Source organism: Suillus discolor, assembly GCF_016758755.1.
Source record: "Suillus discolor strain FC423 chromosome Unknown F5147scaffold_78, whole genome shotgun sequence".
Classification (NCBI taxonomy): domain Eukaryota; kingdom Fungi; phylum Basidiomycota; class Agaricomycetes; order Boletales; family Suillaceae; genus Suillus; species Suillus discolor.
This window is the reverse complement of record NW_024541325.1, coordinates 57,442-73,557: the sequence shown is the minus strand read 5'-3', so window position 1 is coordinate 73,557 and position 16,116 is coordinate 57,442. Positions and strand designations below refer to the sequence as shown.

The 16,116-nt window shown below is 48.4% G+C and overlaps 4 protein-coding genes across 4 annotated transcripts; 2 read left to right on the top strand and 2 right to left on the bottom strand.

Annotated features, from left to right (window-relative positions):
• Positions 1–146: 146 nt before the first annotated feature.
• F5147DRAFT_719616 (CRAL/TRIO domain-containing protein) lies at positions 147–1,385 on the top strand. Its single transcript, XM_041438760.1, has 5 exons — positions 147–397; positions 460–631; positions 689–786; positions 839–1,088; positions 1,138–1,385. Exons 1-5 carry the CDS (start codon positions 213–215, stop codon positions 1,369–1,371), a joined length of 939 nt encoding a protein of 312 aa, XP_041287590.1. The 5' UTR covers positions 147–212; the 3' UTR covers positions 1,372–1,385.
• On the bottom strand, positions 1,386–8,965 carry F5147DRAFT_719600 (uncharacterized protein). Its single transcript, XM_041438759.1, has 29 exons — positions 8,733–8,965; positions 8,446–8,680; positions 7,513–8,390; positions 6,832–7,463; positions 6,341–6,754; positions 6,193–6,293; positions 5,945–6,137; positions 5,822–5,898; positions 5,625–5,772; positions 5,412–5,576; positions 5,259–5,363; positions 5,036–5,211; positions 4,793–4,985; positions 4,599–4,745; positions 4,108–4,551; positions 3,945–4,055; positions 3,748–3,897; positions 3,605–3,698; positions 3,416–3,556; positions 3,334–3,365; positions 3,184–3,277; positions 2,970–3,134; positions 2,845–2,923; positions 2,662–2,797; positions 2,434–2,611; positions 2,248–2,387; positions 1,822–2,201; positions 1,616–1,766; positions 1,386–1,566 (listed from the first exon to the last, which is right to left on the bottom strand). The coding sequence occupies exons 1-29, from the start codon at positions 8,887–8,889 to the stop codon at positions 1,507–1,509; spliced, it is 5,976 nt and encodes a 1,991-aa protein (XP_041287589.1). The 5' UTR covers positions 8,890–8,965; the 3' UTR covers positions 1,386–1,506.
• Positions 8,966–9,016: 51 nt separating this feature from the next.
• Positions 9,017–12,579, bottom strand: F5147DRAFT_719593 (DUF663-domain-containing protein). Its single transcript, XM_041438758.1, has 5 exons — positions 12,467–12,579; positions 12,057–12,416; positions 11,377–12,001; positions 9,697–11,325; positions 9,017–9,647 (listed from the first exon to the last, which is right to left on the bottom strand). The coding sequence occupies exons 1-5, from the start codon at positions 12,563–12,565 to the stop codon at positions 9,085–9,087; spliced, it is 3,276 nt and encodes a 1,091-aa protein (XP_041287588.1). The 5' UTR covers positions 12,566–12,579; the 3' UTR covers positions 9,017–9,084.
• A 112-nt stretch (positions 12,580–12,691) lies between these two features.
• On the top strand, positions 12,692–16,062 carry F5147DRAFT_719591 (uncharacterized protein). The gene is made up of 7 exons (XM_041438757.1): positions 12,692–13,257; positions 13,308–14,103; positions 14,152–14,403; positions 14,455–15,532; positions 15,585–15,699; positions 15,748–15,966; positions 16,023–16,062. Exons 1-6 carry the CDS (start codon positions 12,781–12,783, stop codon positions 15,820–15,822), a joined length of 2,793 nt encoding a protein of 930 aa, XP_041287587.1. The 5' UTR covers positions 12,692–12,780; the 3' UTR covers positions 15,823–15,966; positions 16,023–16,062.
• Positions 16,063–16,116: the final 54 nt, after the last annotated feature.

Below are 16,116 nucleotides of genomic sequence, written 5' to 3'. Positions count from 1 at the left end.
TCAGTACTTTCAGTGCTCTATGGGCGGGCATATGTATGAACAAATGTCTTTAATTACATAAACGGACTTAGTAATGGTATCCCCTTTCAGCAACTCTGCGTCATCGATCGGATTTCGTTAGTAACTTATTGAACAGCCCGTTGCAACTTCAACTTGTCAGCCCTTCTTCAAGTTCATCTTCCATTGTCAATCCAGCTCTGATAGGGTACGATATGCCAGATACACTTCCAAATAAGACCCCCGAGGAATCTGTGCCAGTAACTATCATATCAACACCTGTGAGCCACGATCGAGCACAATCATCACTTGAGGCGTTCAAGGCAAAGCTCCGAAACGCAGGATTGTACCAGCCTGCCTCCGATGACACAGCTGCATCCCACGATGACCTAACTTTACTGTACGTTCCAGTCTTTGAATACGCTGTGTTATTGAGTTCGATTCAGGCTCACGTTGTCTCAGGCGCTTCCTACGAGCCCGGCGGTATGACGTAGACAAAGCACAAAAGCAGTTTTCTGACACAGAAGCGTGGCGCAAACAACATAACGTTGACGAGCTATTTCGTACCTTTGAGGCTAACGAGATGGAATCAGCCAGGAGGTTCTACCCTCGATGGACAGGTCGTCGCGACAAGGTCAGATGTAATTTACTTCGGTCATCGGCAATCCAACGATAACATCTTGGTCCACAGGCTGGCCTGCCGGTCTATGTATACCGTCTTGCCTCCTTAGACGCGTCGCTGCGGAAGGAACTCGAGTCTGTGCCTTCAGACCGCCGATACCAGCGAATGTCAGTACGTATTCAAATTACCACACATCGTTAGCTGAAGCGGCAGCTGTAGTGTTGTACTTTACGAGGCGATGACGCGCTTTGTACTGCCGTTATGCTCCCATCTCGCTGCACCAACACCAGTATCATCAGTGACCACTATAATTGATTTGGAGCAGGTATCCTTATCTGCCATGTGGTCTCTACGAAGCCATCTTCAGGTGGCCTCTACGATGGCTACGGCGAATTATCCAGAGACCCTCAGTACAATCGCTATTGTAAACTCACCATCTTTCTTTCCTACAATATGGAACTGGATCAAGGTCTTTCACGAGTATGTATATTTCTTTCAATGCTGACCTTCTTCCACAGACCTGGTTCGACGAAGGCACTCGCAACAAAATTCACATCTTGGGCAAAGATCCGGGTCCTACTTTGAGATTGTTGATCGATGAGAGGGATATCCCACAGTCGTATGGTGGACAACTGTCATGGAAGTTTGAAGATGACCCAGATCTGGATGATGCTATTAAAAAAGCTATTGATGAGATGCCAAAGGGTCCTGTACTTTTTGTAGACGGTTCCACGGTGAAAATCTCAGGTTAGTTCTTCGCCAGAATACATCTATGAATTATAAGTCATCTCGTGACATTGCTATGTTACATTACAATTGGGAATGTGTACGATGATATTTATGTAAAATAGGTCGATAATGAGCGGCTACGAGCAGTAAAAACACATCTATGCATCGTCATCTTCAGGTTCCGCAGTAACACCATCCTCATTCCAAACTTCAATAAACTAGAGATAACTGTCAGCCTTATAAGGAGTAAAGTGGAAGAAGACTCACCGTCTGCCTGTGAACCATCAGGTCGTGCTCCTGAACGAGAGAAGTAGTGGCATAAGGGAGGCGGGTCCACGTAATTGGAAGTTGGTGACGTCTGATAGCAGGTTTATCACCGATAGCGCTCTTCTTGCCGAGCACAAATTTAGAACATTTCCTGAGAGGAGAAGAAAGATTAATAGAATGGATGGATCTCTGTACAAAAGACCCACTCTTCTGAAAGCCCGTAAAGAGACTTGAGATGGGCTTTAAGAAGCATGACAATCCCGATAGTTATTGAGCTTCTCATGATAGCAACGTCGACGTGGGACATTTCAGATGGGGCAGAGGAAGATGGAGCATTTGGGGTTTCCTGATCAATTGAACGCGAAAGCAAGTCAGACATTGGTGGCTGGTGAGGTGCATTATGGAGAGGTTGAGTATCATGCAGCTGCGCTAGGAGATGAGAAGGCGAGAGAAGGTCGATCACTTGCATGCCAGCGGTCGATAATACGGAAGTCAAGTGTTTAATAACAGTGATGACTTCCTCTTGTGTTCTGTAGTCAAGAGAGGCAAAATTCTCTGCCATGTATCTTGCGAAGTCAACGTCATCCTAGTTTCCTGTGAGCATTATGAAACGGTACAAGGCAGTACATTACCTGTGATGATTTCAAAGAAGGGTTGATATCAAAAGATTTTAGGAGAGCTCTCAGGAAGTCTTGACGAGAGGCTCTTTTCTCCCGCACGAGAGAATACCACCTCTGAAGCAATGCCGCTGGTTCTACTTGCATTCGATAACCTACACTAACGTTCAGGACACGTTACAACAAATAGTGAAGTCAAACCTTTGACGGCATCTGTGGAGATCTTTTTCTGGTAGTCGAACGACTGTCTTGCACTAATGATGTATCGAGCATTCAACAAAGACGCGTGTTTACTCCAGAGTATTGCGTGGAGTGCATTAGCCCGTGAGCTGATGGCATTATTTGGACAAGTTTCCAATGCAACAATGACAGGGAAGGACTACCGAAACTGCGGTCAATGAATAATCGTGAGAAGACTAAAGCACGTACTTGCAACGGATGAGCGAGACCCTGTTTGATGGTGAAGCTGAGAATGTCAACAGCAACATTCTGGATCTGAGAGTTTTGAGACAAGGCTGCGTCCAAGATTGAAGATATGTATCGTTGAACAACGGCTGAGCTGACACTGTATCTTTATTAGTAGATCCTTGCGAGAACGATTGTTTGATCTACCCGGAGTCAGCAAAACCATCTGTGTTCCCTACCAATTCCGCCATATCTACTACCCCACCTTGCTTGCCTTTGGTGCCTCCTGCGGAAAATAAGTATAGTCCAAGGGCACAAAATACGACCCCAACCTTTCTGCTCCTCATGGTGCTTCATAGATTCGGACACTAAGAAATCGTGCATGATCCGTAAAAGTCGCCCGCGGCTTTCAAGATCAGAGGAGTGAAAAATATCATCCATGATGGAAGCGGACCGCCCCAGCGTCATTAATGTTGGTTGTGCACGGAACAAGAAGCCTTCATGAAGGTGAGAAGGTCACGAACTAGAAACAGCGATGAGGCTCACCGAGACACTGAAGGATGCGTCCCTTTAGACCAACGTCATTGTACTTCTCATATAACTCCAGTAAACTCTTGTAAATGTGCTCCACGATAGGTCCCTGGAAGAAATGACGATGAGTTCGATAAGTCAGATAATTAAACCAAAAGACGGTACGGGAGACACAGAGTTCAATTCTGAAATGAAGTCTTGAATCGATGTCAAACTACTGAAATTGTGGACATTTGTGGCAGCTTACCTGGATAATCATCGCGGAGGCGGTCAAAGTCGCAATGTTCACCGAGTAAGGCGACAATAAATATCAGAATGGATAATGTCCTGTTTTCAACCGCTGTCATTTGGTAAGAGGATGGGCGAGCGATGGCCTGTTGCAATCGAGCTAGAGCATAACGTGAGTGTGAATCTGTCCAAAACAAAGTCTTCGTACCATTGCATGACTTGACTAGAGCGACCAGACGATTGAAATCATGCGTGAGATGCTGCACTGCTCCGCACATGCAAGCTACACTTTCTTGCAGGCTCTATGGTATGACTGGGTAAATAATCAACATCGATGACCAGATAACTCACCACGACTCCGCCGATATGGGATGGTTTAACAATCATCGGTTGCAACACAAGCTGTAGTTCCTGACCAAACTTTACTGCAGTCTTGGGCATGTGGGGTATCGATATACGGAAAATCTTGAGTAAATAATCGGAAACAGCAAGCTCTTCGGACTAATGCGCATTGAGATTTTTGTATGCTTAGGATGGTGGATTCTTACCGAGGAAGGGTTCTTGAGATACGGGAGCAAAGTAGACGCGTTTGCTCCTGAGAGGACAGAGGGGTATGCTGTAGTGAATAGATATATAGTCCTGACACAGTTGTGCACGGTCTGCCAAAAGAATGTGTCAACAACATCGATACAATGAGCCACGTGCACGTACGAATCCTGGCAAGTCCGAGGCATCTACCAGCCCATCAATGAGGACTTCGCAGATTTCAGAGTAATTTCCTCGCAAATATGATGCGCTAGCAGCTTCTTGGCTGGATATTACTTTATGTAGCATATCCTCCAACGGTGATTGTCGATCCTTAAAATTGGCTGATACGCCCATGATGACTGAGACCTTGGAGAGAAGTGGTCCCTTGTCTTGGCTAAGACCAGATGACAGCACTGAGCGGGTCTTAGGAACTCCACTCTGTGATGCAGCCTGGAACCATAATTCCTCAACCGTCTTGATGGCCAAATCTTTTACTGTATCATCCTCATCCAGCATGCGAAGGACCAACTTTGTCGCGATATCTATACGTCGAGAAAGATCCTCTGTGCCAGCGTAACATTGTTTGAGGAGTTTGATCACACGTTTCCGAACTCCGAGTCCCGTATCCTGCAAGAGTTAACTAAATGAGCTTCTGAGCGATAGAATATTCTTACTGCGATACGGTCGGCAATTTTTGTGTAATAATCCCCAACAACCTCCGGCGACTCTATCATATACTTCCCAATTAGTTCTACAGCGGCGTCGCGCACAGCTGGGGAACTATCGAGCAAATGACTTTCGATCGCCCGACGGACATTTGGCTTGTGGCGTGTCAGTAAGTGCTGAGTCGATGAACTTGTTCACGCACTGCTGCTAAGATGCTGGAGTCACTGTTTACAATTTGTCCAAGTGCTCGTAATGCTTTTGTACGCATGAAAACAGCCGGCGCATCAAGTGCAAGCAGGACGACATTAAGAATTGGCCCGAAGGAATTTCGTAACGTCTGAATAGTCCCAATCTCTTCAGCGTAACGATCGACCTTATTTATTTCTTCCTGCGAGCTGCCAGAGTGTGTCAACTCGAGCGATTCAGAGGTGGTTTAGAAGCTTACCCGACATCAAAAACATCATTTGACATATCCTTCCAAACGTCCCTAAGGGCAGACTTGAGCTTAGCGTAAAGCTTTGACTGTAGACCCTCGTCATCCTCCTGCGCTGAACTGCTAAGTTGCTTGAGTGCAACTGCTAATTCTTGACCCCAAGTAGCCGCCGTCAGATCATTTGCACTCTTTTGCATGTCAGCAGGAATGTAACTATGTATCTGAAGTCACTAACGTCATACGCTTGATCTTCAGAAGCTCTTTTATAAAGATGCGAAAATATTGATTGGTGTCGAGATATGAGCATGTCCAAGTGTTTGACATCGCCGGAAGAGATGACCTGCAAAATATAAGGAGATTGTTGTTGATAAGACTCGGAAATACAGACCTCATCAAGAGAGTGGAGACCGTGCCTGTCATGGTCGTGTACTTTTACCTTCAAAGAGCTTGAGCGTATCCGTGCCGCGATGACACCGAGATGATCGAGCGCAATGCTTTTTGCGGCGTTTGTGTCCGTTTGAGTGCTCGTTTTCACGTCATCTAGAGAAGAAACCTGTGACAGCATTTAAAAGGGTTTCACAGCCAAGGGTGCAAGACTCACCATGAATTTACAAACAATGCTGAGTAAGAAACTTGCAGCTGGCCATTCTGGCCAATACAGGACGACAAGAAGGTCGGAAATAAGGTTGTCAAAAATCGTTCGGTATTCGGCCTCGTTGGAATTTTTGGTCAATTTCCCTTTTCCAGATCTAGCGACATGGTGTTATCAAACACTGAAGTCAACAACATTTTGCTCACCTCTGTGTCAAATACACGACTATCGTTTTTGCAGCATTCATTGCGGACTCTAACCCCGCAATATAAAGCTGTATCTCCTACACGGGCGGTTAGGTATGAGATACTGCCAACATTAGCACTGACCTCCGCGTCCAATTCATCCATCAAAGGTTCACCCGACTTCTCATTGGTCATGCTGTCCTGTCGACGAAGAGCTTGGCGACTCTGGCGACGTTTGGCAATCTTGCGCGCTGCAACACGGACATCATGGGCAGACGTTTGTACGAGCTGAAATAGTAGTGCAGAGACTGTTCGAATGGAGCGACCATCGCGTAAGCTGAACACGATATGTCAACTTTGCTCGCACTCAACATCTGTAAGTCTTCACTGACCGAAACTGCCCAGCCTTCTTATGACTGTTAGAGAGCTTGATGAGTGACGACAAAATTTCTTCTATGATCCATGATCGCTGCTCTTCGTGATTGGCAAAGATCTAGACGAATAATGAGTGGTGGTTTGAAACACGAAAGACCAGCGTACACTTCGAATGACTGAGAGTGCGTCCAACCGAAGACCTCTCATAGCGCTATTGCCAAGTGTATTCAATACAACATTATCTTTCTTGCTCTTGACATCTCCTTCGCCTGATTCCACTACAAAGAACGGCCCGATTGCGATATACACAGTCTGAATGATAATTGCGTCTGACATCACAATGTTTTCACTAGAGAACAACACATTGATGCGCGGAAGTACAGCCGAGACTGCCTGGAAAAGTTCGCTGAGCAACCGTCGAAGATCACCAGAGTGTGTATGAGTGTTGCTGTGAATGCATTGGAGTTGTGGTGACGACGATCCACCGACGCTTGCAGCCTCGACAAATGGGAATAGAATCATCGTTAGCTGGTTCTTGACTGTACTCAGACAAGCAGTTATGAGCTCCTCGGAGTAAAGCTGTATCATGAAGTTGACAACAGGGAGAAATTGCCAAGAAATTAGATCAACCTTGAAAATTGACCAGAAAGGCAAACCTGTTTAGTCAGACCTTCTCCGCTTAATAACGCAACGCAACATTCCACAGCGAGGATACTATCGCGCGCAACTTCTAGCTGTTTTGACAAATCGCGAAGATGCGCTTCTGTCAGCTCTCGAGGGATGTCAGTACTGTCTACTTCCAACTCGTGTGTATCTTCCTCTGGAATATTCAGTAAGGCAGAGCCTGTGGCATCCCGATCTTGTTGGACTACTCTTTGCGCTTTTGGACTCTTCTTTGGTTTTCGTGGCGATGCGTTTTTATCTGCATGAGGGACATATGCAGAGGCACACAAGGGATCAAGAGCTTCCCCAGCTTTGATGCTGCGCTCCAGAATTTTTAATAGTCTTGCAAGGATAGCGTTGTCGATGTCGCCTAGCGCCTTCCTCGCTCTCGGGGCGTCTATGCTATCGCGAGCAGACCGTCTAGATCGTTTTGTAGGTCGGGCGAGCTGACTGAGATGTTTCGTCAGTTTCTTAATCACATTGGCTTGCAAGTGGGGGTGTGAGCAATCTGTGGTGAGTGCAGAAAAAAAGACTTTCGGAAGCTCTGATACATCGATGTCCACGGCCAACGAGTCTTCAGCTTCAAATATGTCCTCGATGAGCGCGGAGAGTTTTTCGAGAGGTGCTGAAGGGAAGATGAATGGTTGATAAAACATCAATGAAAGATTTCCTACCTCGTTCATCTCTATCACCTGTACGACGTGCAGACAACTTTACACTAGCATGGATACCAAACTTGTACCGGACATCATCCTCTTCAGACCCCGATGCATCAAAATTATATGCAGGGGTTGACATGGACGTTGACAGAGGCTGCTTCTTGGAAGGAGTCCTCCATACGCTTGGTAAAGGAGGTACCTCTACATACGCCATTACCTGTCGCGGTGTAGTTCTCGATGAGGGTGTACTAGTTTGTAAGGAGTGAAACTGAGTATTCAACTCTTCCTGACATTCGGACGGTACAGTGTGTACACGCTTCAGCGGAGAACCTTTGTCTTCACCAGTATATTTTCGCTTCTGAGGAGTCACGCTGTTTTCTGCGGGTGCCAATGGGACGGGAAGGTGAGCAGTAGAGCGCGGAGTCAACTGTGTGGATGTAGGGGTACTCGGGGAAACGTGAATCTGGGGGGATCGAGGAGCTGACTGTACGATTAAATGGGAGTTGGATTGCGATTGCACAGACCGAAGGGCCACAGGCTGAGATGGAGTTTGGGTAGAATGTTGCAGTTCGTCTTCCTTGATGTCACGTTCAGCTTGTTTCATCTCTATGTCTCGATTCTTCTGAGCAATGAAATGGTTGAATGCTGCAACAGGCTCTTTACGCCGATGAACGGGTTCGGTGGGTGGCTTGGGTTGATTAGGATACGTTAGCGGATGTCCTAATGCGAATGCGAGAGAAGATGAAGTGCTTCGAATGCCAGGCGGAGGTGGGGTAGGGTATGCGGCAGGAGGATTCATGCGTTGGATCAATGACTGAGCAAACGGAAGAGGATGATACGTTGATTGAGGCTGGGATTGTAGCCATGGAGATGCAAACTGAGAAGAAGCGAATCTGTGTCTAGAGATGTTACTATTGAGTCAAGCTGATTGCAACATTTTTGACGTACGAGCCGCCTTCGGACAGTAGCCTCACGGAGTCGTCCCTTGTACTGTGCCAGTAACGTGAATCACCTGTGGGCATCGACGTAGTTGAAAGATAGGAGAGCTCATGAGAGTATTCTGAAAGCGGGGAAGGCGCCGGAGCTGGCTGGTATTGCGACCCAGAGTTATATTCGAGATAGGTCCGTTGCAAGTAGGTGGGGTTAGGTGCAGACACAGATAAATGATTCATGTGTCTTCCCACTAGATGAATTGTTAGACGCGTTTGACGTGTCAAAACGTATAAAAATCTAACCGTGCGTGGAAGGTGTCGCAGAAGCCGTTGGGTATGCGGCAAAGAGCCTGTGAGCTTCGTAGGTCGAGTTGGGAGCATGGCCATGTGTTACAGGATCTGGCGAGAGCTGGCTGCGGGCGTCGTGGCCAGCTTTCTGCTGCCAATGATGGCTGTTCATGATGAACGAGCTGATTAAAAGACGGCCGCGAACAGGAGCAGAGCCTCGTGCTCTAATAGTCACTGGCCAGTTCCGGAAGACTGACAAGTGACTTCGCGCGTGACGTGTTTTCGGTCACCGTCACAGCCCCTCTCTCAAATATTAGAATTACCACAATAACTAATACATAGGCTGTGCATCGCATGTCATTTGGACTCAAGTCTTCCTCCGTTTCCTTGATCTTCCTTCCTCAACATCGGCTTCCCTCTTACTCTTCATCCCTGCAGCTCTCATATACACCTTCTTTTTCTCCCTCTCCTTTTCTGCATCTTTAGCCTCGTCCTTTTGAATCTTCTTGCGATGTGTCTCCTTGCGCACTTGTTGCTTTTCACGACGCCGTGCTATTTGATCCTTGCGCAGCGCTCGAATCTGTTGAAGTAGTGCGATTGCTTTCTTCTCCTCAGGCTCTAGTACGACAGCACGCTTTTGCATGTAGGTCTGCTTGCTCTGAGGCTTCATAAGTTTGGGTTTTGAGGCGTATGGAAGAGCAGCTTGTAGCTTCTTCGGGACTTTAAGCGTGTTGAATCGTCGGGCGGGGCGTTCTATCGGTTTGTAGGTGGAGTTGACAGCCAGTGGAGTTTTCAGCCCTTCATCTCGTCTAATCTGACCTGTTAAGCGCATGCCAGACCAGCGTGACTTGTCGGACAGAAGGAGAGATGTGATAGGGTTGTAGAATTTGCGAGGTTGGATCGAATACCACGCTCTTAGAAAAATGATATCTGGGCTCGTAATTCAGAGTGAATCCAATCCACGATGGAGGCGACTTACCGCTCATCAGCACTTTGTCTTCAAATGTGGCACGGAAGGCACCCTCCGGCTTGTTCAGCGCTTTCTTTACCTGACCTCTGATGCCAGATACCGTTCGGATGCTCGCACCTTCAAACTTCGCCACCTCCAGAGCACTAGTGAACATGTCCCTGATGAATGCTGTATTCTTGAAAATCTTGAACGGCACACCCGTAAGCTTCAGCTTCTTCACGATTTTGGTTGACCGGTCAATGTCCAGGACCACACCGGTCGCGCTTACTCTGAATGCAACAGTCTCCCCTGAGAGCGCGTTAAATGCACAAAAACCTGTGTTTGGGAGCGCAACTGGGCCATAGAACGACGCATAGCAATGCATGTGCTCTGGCGTATATTTCAACATGCGCATCCTGATGGAATGGTCGTCGAGTGAATATATGGGGACACTCTGGAAGCGCCTCCAGCCGAGGGAAAAGATAAGCGGGTCATTCGTCTTCAATGTACGTGCAAACCAGCGGTGGCGCTTAATGCGAACTTGGAGGTATCCCATGCGCTCCTCTGCAGCCAGTAGTCCACCGACGATGATAGGGTAGCATGGGTCGAAGTGTTCGATGAATTCGCAAGCGACTGAAGCGAGTTCTATGCGCACATATGTTCCAGGCCGATAACCCTCGATAAGGGCACGAGTCTCGGCATCAATACCCTCGAATTCAGTGAGAGCAGGGTGGGCTTTCCTGGATTCCAGGTCGACGAGGTCAGCGCCTTCTGGGTTTTCGTGGGCATTCATTTCCTGGTCTGCCTCGCCGCCGTCATGATCTCCTGTGATAAATAGCGTCCTTAGAGAATCCAAAACTCCCTCATCTTCCCACTCCCTCAGCGCACCAAGAGACAGCGCCTCTTTCGTCATGTCCAAATCATCTTGGTTTGTAGCACCGGAGCTGTTCACCCGGAAGAAGTCATCATCTATTTCGTCCGGTTTGACCCCAGGTGTGCCGGCGCCATGGGCAATCTGCTCTGGACCAAGCGAACTGGAATAAATCATCGCAACCCAGTCTTTACGCCGCTTCCGACGGTTGAGCTCCTCGAATGCAGCGCTTGCTTTCGCAGCCAGTCCGGATTTCCACGCTGGCACGTTATCCTCGTTGTCTTCATCAAACTCTTCCTCGTCATCGCTCAAAATCTCCTTTTCATCGTCAGCATACATGACTTCACCTGCTCTGCCACGGCCTTCATCATCGGACAACCCAAGTTCGGAGTCAGAGTCAGCAAAAGCAACATCCCCTTCCTCCTTTTCCTTACTGGAAAAACCATGTGTAGAGCGCACGATGGTGCGTGCTGCGTGACGGCCTGTATTTAGAGGGCCGGTGCGGAACTGCTCGTCCTCTTCGCCACTCCCTTCATCGTCCTGCTCATCTTCCGAGAATACCTCTTCTTCTTCCTCCTCAAACTCACTATCGCCCTGTGAAGCATTCTCGCTCTCCTCGGCATCATCACCGCCGTAGCTGTTTTCTCCATCATGATGTCGGGTATCAACAGTCAGTGGATTTGACGAAGAACCAAAAAGGCGGATGTTGCTCCGGGCCACTGTCTCTTCAAGTGTCTCATCGACGTCTTGTAGGTCAATGACCATTCGCTCACCCTCGCCATGAGGAACTGCTCACAAGAGTCAATAACATGCAATCAAGCAACGTCAATTCTGCTCACCATCGGTGGCTCCTCTCGTGAAGTTACCCGGGACATTAATCCACACAGCGTCCTTGTCGTACATAACACCACCAACATCGCTCATGGGTGCATGCACAAGAAGTTTCTTCTTTTCGCTCAACTTTCTTCGCTTCTCAGAATCCGCATCTGGTAAGGGACATGGGTCGCCGAGCTTTGTCACTGTTTTGATATCCATATCGCCTACACCAGGAATGTGCACCTTGGTGCTTTGCCGCAAATTTGTCCCTCGCAAGTAACCATATAGGGTCACAGTGCGATCGCACCGACCTTTCGAGGTTCTTATTTCCTCGCGCGGCGTCAAGTCTTCTATTCTGTCCGCAAGGAGATATGGGTGAGTATTCCTAAAGACGAGGGGTCGAAACTTCATGACGCTGATAAAACGGGAAAGATTAAGGATCTCGGTATCGGGATAACGACCATTGAGAACACCAGAGATATAGAAAAGTTTTGCGCCTTGATATATCTCATTCCAGAAGCGCCTTTTGAGTAGTTTTTTGGTAGCCCTGAGGGTGGCTTGTTTTTTGATGAGGTCGAGATGAGTAAGGATGCCGATGACTTTTGGAAAACCATGAGCCTGGAGGATGTTGAGGAATTCAAACGTTTCCTGTCATCGATCAAAGATAGTTGTGATATGAAATTTTCAGCATGAACAAGCGCACCATTTCAAAGCCGTAAGAGCCGTCAATCATGAGGAGAACGAGGTCGGCGACCTTACCGATGTCGATCATAGAATTGAGGTCGCTATTACACTCGATAAATGTGAGTCTCCTCTTCTTTCCAGCAACCACAGTGATCGGACCCTTGGCTTCGGACAATGTCTGCTTTGCGTATCTTCTGACGAGGCTTTTGAGCAGAGTGGTCTTGCCTACGCCTGGAGGCCCAACGATTGCGATAATGACTGGTGGGGGTTCATCATCAGGTGTTCTGTTTACAAGGGGGACATGAAGACGAGCTTCATCACGCTCGACGTTTCTCCGGGCCTGGCGATCGGCACGTCGCCCAGATTTTGGTGCAAATGCCTGAGAGAATGTTAACAAGGAAATGCTAGAAAGCGGTTCGCAGATAGCACCTTTTCATTGAACCCCGTTTTTTGTTTTCCCTTGCCTTTCTTTTCGGCTTTTGAGCCAGACTGGGCTGGACGATGAGGTTTATGGGTTTGTGTTTCCATCAGGTACTACTAAAAACTGTGGCAGACCAAGCCGGGAGTTATGCTCGCTCACGTGACTGGCGCGTCGTGTTGTTTTTTTGTGTGGATTCGGTGTGGACCGTGTCTTGTCGCATTGAGTTCCACTGTGACTTTCTTCAACCTCACCCTTCATATAGCTTTTGATTTTTAATCTCATTCTTGTTTCTTATTTCTATACAACCTGCGCTGCGAAATTGATGGCGCGACGTCCGTCAACCACTTTCGAATTTTCTATTCCTGGTGACGAGCTTGAACAGTCTCGCATTCAGCTCGAACAGCAGATACAAAACACTGATTTATCACTGCATCTTTCATCTTCACAAGGGGACGACGAAAGCGTTGAATATCCGAGGCACAATTCTAACCATTCCCTAGGCTTTGCATCATTCGAACAACCCAGTCAGCACTTCGACTACGATGCTCCCAGTGGCTTGCACGCGTGGTCCACGCATGAAGATGAAGGTGTAAATCCTTATGCCGGTGAGACTGTTTCCACAATCGGCCACCATGCCAGCGCTGTCACAATCGGCGCAGGGCTCGGTGGGCACGGTCAACGGAGGGAAATCAGTCTCAGCGGTGCTGAGTACGACCCAGATCGCCCGCTGCAAGATATGATTGCTGGTATGGATAGCCGCATCAGTATCTTAGAGCCTCACTCCAAGTCCAGACAAATGGTACGATCCATCAGGCTTTTTTCTCTTACATCCACTAACATGCCCTTCAGCCCTGCTCTCGTGAAGCCGTCGATGCGTCAGGCGACTACGATCTGTCTCAGGCCTCACACCCTGTGGCACTTGCTGCCAGACTCCGTTCTCCACCTCTCGAACCTGAGTCAGCTGAGTTAGAAGCAGACCGCTCGCTCAACACCTCCCGCCGCAAGCTCTCCGCCAATTTGCAGCGTGTCGGCTTCTCTCCACGACGACCGCGCAATTTACAAAGAAGTACTGCGGCACAACAGTCTCCCTCTCGCTCCTATTCGTATCTACATGATGCACCTGATTTCCAACATATTACATCCTATTCCCGAAAAGCAACAACTCCTAAAGCACGCAAGGCCTCTCATTCTGTATCTTTCGACGTGGACACAACACCCGTGCGGCGGCATGTATCCCAGCCGCAGGTAAATGTTCAGCCGCCCACACCATCTGCAACTAGCTCCAAATTTACTCGTATGGCGAGGGGCCTTGCGAAGGATGTGCATGAGGCTCAGGCCGAGGATGCTGCATTCCAGAACCAATCACAGACTACTACTACCCCTCGTGTGGCGCTTGCAGGTTCTCGTCGTGCCTCTATGAAGCACCACGACGCATTGAAACAACCCCTTCACGAGGTCCTCGATCACAGTGCCGTTGATATTAATGTAGAGGTGGCCCCACCAAATCGGACATTGAGGAAAGCCAGTAGAGGACGAGTAAACCTCCCAGACTTGACTGGCCTTACGAGTGCAGTTGTTTCTCCTGCAAAGGCCAACCTTGAACGCTACGGTATCAAGACTGCTGGTTCATCGAAAGAGGTGGAATGTCAGTAATTCTTTTTCACTTATTTCAAGAATCTCAATTCCTGTACAGCCCGTCTTATAGCGTCACTTAACGCCCTTCATGCAAAGCTCGCTCATCTTGAAACAGAAAACGGCATCGCTCGCCGCCGCGTCCGGGAACTCGAGTGTGAGCTCCAACAATGCAAACGTGATGTCGCTCGAGAACGTTCTAGAATCGTAGAACAAGACCCAGGCGAGCCATCATGGAAAAGGGGGAAAGGGGAGCGACGAGAGAGAGAGGAAGAACAGTCAAAGTATTTCGAGGTGGTGGAGGAAAAGAAAGGTCGGCTATAGCCCGTCGTTCCGACGAATTTCATCTGACCCGCTCGTACAGCCCTCGAATCCTTGATATCTACCCTCCGCTCACACCTCACCCGTGTCACCACAGACTTGACAGCACAACAACAGCTCCTGGAGGACCTTAAGAGACTCAGAGAGGACGACGCCAAGATGCTTGCCCAAAAAACAGATGAAATCGGTGCCCTTCGGCTCGAGGTTGAAAGGCTTGCGGGTGAGATTGAGGTACTCAGGAATGTTGTAGAAGAGGGTCTTAATGAAAGACGAATGGCGAGGGAGCAGCAGTCACAACTCGAGGAAGAGCAAGACGAGGTTTCTGTGCCGGACCAGTTGCATCAGGAGCCAGACCTAGTGACTACTCGTTCTGATTTTCAGTCAACAAGAAGGTTTGTTGACGTGGACGAACTGACGCGGATATCGGAAGACCTGGAGGAACGAAGATCTGAGCGATCTTCCTGTGGAAGCCCGTCCCTGTCGTCACGACATAGCTCGCGGTCGCACCCAGGTGACATGACTCGGCTCACTGACTCCGAGGATAGCAGATGTCACGCTACTCGAAGGGAGCCTTCGAGAGACGATGATGTTGCCCCATTAACTCGGATATCAGAAGACCCTGAGGAACAACGTTCTGAAGGATCCTCTCGTGGAAGTGTTCCCCTGTCATTGCGCCATGGCTCGCGTCCAGGTGGCATGACACACGCTCGTGTCGCTGAATCCGAAGACGGGAGTCGGCCTGCGACTAGGAGGGAGACGTTGAAGGATGATGAAGCTGCCCCCTTCCCCCGTATTCGTTCAGGTCGCCTCGAAAACTTATTCTTCTCTGCACCGAAACACAACTCTGGGACATGCACCCGGTGTAATCACCGGTCAACGCGCACCGGTAGTTATGCGAACACGAAGGCCACACGTCCAAGTCAGGGACGGGTCCCACTCTTGAATGATCAGGGCCCTAATGCGCAAGTCAAGGACGATCCCCTCCAGTCCCGAGCGAATGCCTTTGAACCCGATGGTGTCGATTCGTACGAAGCCATCTTCCAGGGTGGCAAATTACCACCACAGACTGTGCTCGTCAGGGTATTACGAGAACTTGAGGAGGAATTTACACATCATAAAGGGTTTGGATGTACTATGACATTTATTGTCCACGCGCTCATTCATTTTATATAGGATTTATAGTGAGCTGGCAGACGAATACAAGGGTATGGACTCGACGGTGCAGGCGGCGAGGCGGCGTATTGTGGCTGATCATCTTCAAGATATCATTGATTTGATTGAGCGCAAGGTTGTAAATCAAGCTTGATTTGATATCGCTTTGCTAACTGCTCAATAGGTTGATCAAATTCAATCTCTGTATGATCTTTTGAAGTTTGAAGATAAACCATCTTCTCGGCAACGAATATCTTGACAATCACGTCGGTAAATTCTGGGTGGAATTTAGATGTCGTCTGTTTTATTTTACACCACAATTGTAGCTTTCCAATCGAATTGCATTCATATTGGTGACCTGTGATTCATGGGCCTATGGCGGTTGTCTGCCGTACGATGTTAGGTATCTGCGTGCACCAGAAACGTTTGGACGGGGTTGACTGAAGCAGTGCGTAATAGTTCTCTAAAATTGGCCAGCCATCCTTCGACTCGTCTTCCGATGCACTTTGTGATAGTGTTGGGCGGATGTGCGAGAAATCACGGGTAAGAAAGA

Bases quoted from the DNA above. Each gene is read 5' to 3' on its own strand.
- F5147DRAFT_719616 (XM_041438760.1), top strand. From the start codon at position 213: ATGCCAGATACACTTCCAAATAAGACCCCCGAGGAATCTGTGCCAGTA. The intron at 398-459 runs GTACGTTCCAGT...ACGTTGTCTCAG, and splicing joins CACGATGACCTAACTTTACT to GCGCTTCCTACGAGCCCGGC. The intron at 787-838 runs GTCAGTACGTAT...CGGCAGCTGTAG, and splicing joins GACCGCCGATACCAGCGAAT to TGTTGTACTTTACGAGGCGA.
- F5147DRAFT_719600 (XM_041438759.1), bottom strand. From the start codon at position 8,889: ATGAACAGCCATCATTGGCAGCAGAAAGCTGGCCACGACGCCCGCAGC. The intron at 4,746-4,792 runs GTGCGTGAACAA...ACACGCCACAAG, and splicing joins ACTCCAGCATCTTAGCAGCA to CCAAATGTCCGTCGGGCGAT. The intron at 2,924-2,969 runs GTTGGGGTCGTA...TATTTTCCGCAG, and splicing joins GCACCATGAGGAGCAGAAAG to GAGGCACCAAAGGCAAGCAA.
- F5147DRAFT_719593 (XM_041438758.1), bottom strand. From the start codon at position 12,565: ATGGAAACACAAACCCATAAACCTCATCGTCCAGCCCAGTCTGGCTCA. The intron at 12,002-12,056 runs GTGCGCTTGTTC...GATCGATGACAG, and splicing joins GCTCTTACGGCTTTGAAATG to GAAACGTTTGAATTCCTCAA. The intron at 11,326-11,376 runs GTGAGCAGAATT...TCTTGTGAGCAG, and splicing joins CACGAGAGGAGCCACCGATG to TTCCTCATGGCGAGGGTGAG.
- F5147DRAFT_719591 (XM_041438757.1), top strand. From the start codon at position 12,781: ATGGCGCGACGTCCGTCAACCACTTTCGAATTTTCTATTCCTGGTGAC. The intron at 14,104-14,151 runs GTCAGTAATTCT...ATTCCTGTACAG, and splicing joins TTCATCGAAAGAGGTGGAAT to CCCGTCTTATAGCGTCACTT. The intron at 15,533-15,584 runs GTTTGGATGTAC...CATTTTATATAG, and splicing joins GAATTTACACATCATAAAGG to GATTTATAGTGAGCTGGCAG.